This window comes from Phalaenopsis equestris, unplaced genomic scaffold, assembly GCF_001263595.1.
Source record: "Phalaenopsis equestris unplaced genomic scaffold, ASM126359v1 Scaffold000369, whole genome shotgun sequence".
Lineage (NCBI taxonomy): Eukaryota > Viridiplantae > Streptophyta > Magnoliopsida > Asparagales > Orchidaceae > Phalaenopsis > Phalaenopsis equestris.
Window position 1 is genome coordinate 765,878 of NW_018164811.1, and position 2,136 is coordinate 768,013.

The window sequence follows — 2,136 nt, forward strand, 5'->3', positions numbered from 1 at the left end:
GGGGAGTCATTTTTTGTCGTGAATTCACATTGAAATATTGCAATATCAAGTAGATATATATAGAGTGTTTAAGACTTGGGCCTCAAATCCTCCTCTAACTGTATGCGTAAGATGCATTTTCTTAAAACCCTCCATATATTACATTAATAGAACATCAAAGAATTATTCGCCAAGACCAGATACTTGTTAGAAATAAATGTTAAGTGGAATTTAACAAAAAAAAATGAAATTGAGGCAATATGATACACAATTATGAACATCAAACGTTTACATTTCAACCAGTTTTCACATTTGTTTAGTTAAAATTCTGAGTACAAAATAGATTTTATAAAAATGCTACAAATATCATAGAAATTTTAAAAGAGCAAAAAAACAAGAAGCAAGATTTACAAACATACCACTCAATTCCTATGTATTTACACATCTAACACCTAAATTTCAGTTCTTACATAATGCCACCTTATGCATGAAAAGTGTTAGTTCAGTTTCTAAAGTATATTTCCTTTTCTAAAGTTAAAATAGTGGTTTTTTTTTTTATGTGATATGAAAGATTTGGAAGGTATACAAATGCCAAAAGTAAACATTAGGTGTTAGATATAAATACATAGGAATTGCGTGGTGTGTATGTAGATGCCCCCTAAACAAATCCTAAAGATCCATGCGATTCGAAAGGAGAAAAGAGAAATAAGACCAAATCCTACCGCTCGGAATAGCAACAAGAACATCAAAATTAATAAATTTTGAGAACACCACATTATGACAACATTAAGTTCCATGATAAAGAAAGGCTATAACACCATCAAATGGAATTTCTCAAATTTATTGGCCAGTCATTATCATTTGAAATCATAACTAATTAAATCAATGCATGAACTCAACACTCAGTGGCAACCACACTTATAGCTTTGGGACTCTCTTACTGGGGAGAACCTTACTGAGCTGGGGCATTAGCTAACTTGGCTCTCAGCTCCTTCCTCAAAATCTTCCCTGCTGGAGTTTTTGGTATCGCATGAACAAAATAAACCTTATGCAATCTCTTGTAGAAAACCACCTGAAAGATAGCCGCAGAGTTCATTAATTCTGAAGCAGTTTATCTTTCTAATAATAAACAATAGACGAATGCACCATAGTGTTATCAAATTTATTTATTTTCTCTAGGTGTTAGATATGTAAATACATAAAAATTGTGTGGTATATAGTTCTGCAAATACCCCTAAACTTAATTAAATGAAATCACCTGCTTCCCTATGAACTCTTTCACATCATCCTCAGTGAGTTCAATATTGTCAGTGGATCGAGTAATGAAAGCAACTGGAACCTCACCAGCAGCTTCATCCTTCTGTCTGTAAAGCCACATTAATTAGGTACTTTAGAGTTTAAGAAAATATGAAAATTTGTTTCATGAATTGAATTTAAGAGAACTTCTGATGAGTTAAAAGTGATTACGGGACAACGGCCGCGTCAGCAATACAAGGATGGCTTAGAAGAAGTGCTTCAAGCTCAGCCGGAGGAACCTGCAAACAAAAGATACAACTTGTCAAGCAAAATCAGCAAGACCGATCTTATAAAATTATAAAAAACTCGTCTTATTTTCCCAATATAAATTCCTGGAAGAACGAAATGGATGACAACCTGAAAACCCTTGAATTTGATGAGCTCTTTGACCCTATCAACAATGAAAACCTCATCATCATCATCCACATAGCCAACATCCCCCGTGTGAAGCCACCCTTCCATATCAATAGTCGCCAAAGTAGCTTCCTGGTCATTGAGATAGCCTGTATCCAAACAACTAATTAATTTCACTGAAGTGAAGTAAATTACGAGTGATGCATAGCAAGAACGTGCTAATTTGTGTAAGTTGTCTGGAACAACTAATTAATTTCACTGAAGTGAAGTAAATTATGAGTGATGCAAAGCAAGAACGTGCTAATTTGTGTAAGTTATTTGTCTGCTAGGAGTTAGATGAAGCATGGGGGTACGTGCCTTTCATGATCTGATCTCCACGGATGCAGATCTCGCCGGCCTTGTTTCGGTGGAGGGAGAAGCCGGTCTCTAGATCGATAACCTTCAGCTCTGCATTGCGGACGATGGTGCCGCAGCTGCCGGACTTGGCCGCCGTCGGCTGCCTGGGGG

The 2,136-nt window shown here is 36.2% G+C and overlaps 1 protein-coding gene across 2 annotated transcripts in view; it reads right to left on the reverse strand.

Moving 5' to 3' along the window:
• Positions 1–698: 698 nt before the first annotated feature.
• The window catches only part of LOC110026381 (probable 4-coumarate--CoA ligase 2), a gene marked incomplete in the record, with an annotated part of 8,367 nt that continues 6,929 nt past the window's right edge, over positions 699–2,136 (reverse strand). For both annotated transcript variants that reach the window (XM_020727294.1, XM_020727295.1), the window contains 5 exon segments: positions 699–1,051; positions 1,238–1,343; positions 1,447–1,514; positions 1,633–1,778; positions 1,987–2,129. In XM_020727294.1, coding sequence (XP_020582953.1) covers positions 932–1,051; positions 1,238–1,343; positions 1,447–1,514; positions 1,633–1,778; positions 1,987–2,129 — 583 coding nt within the window.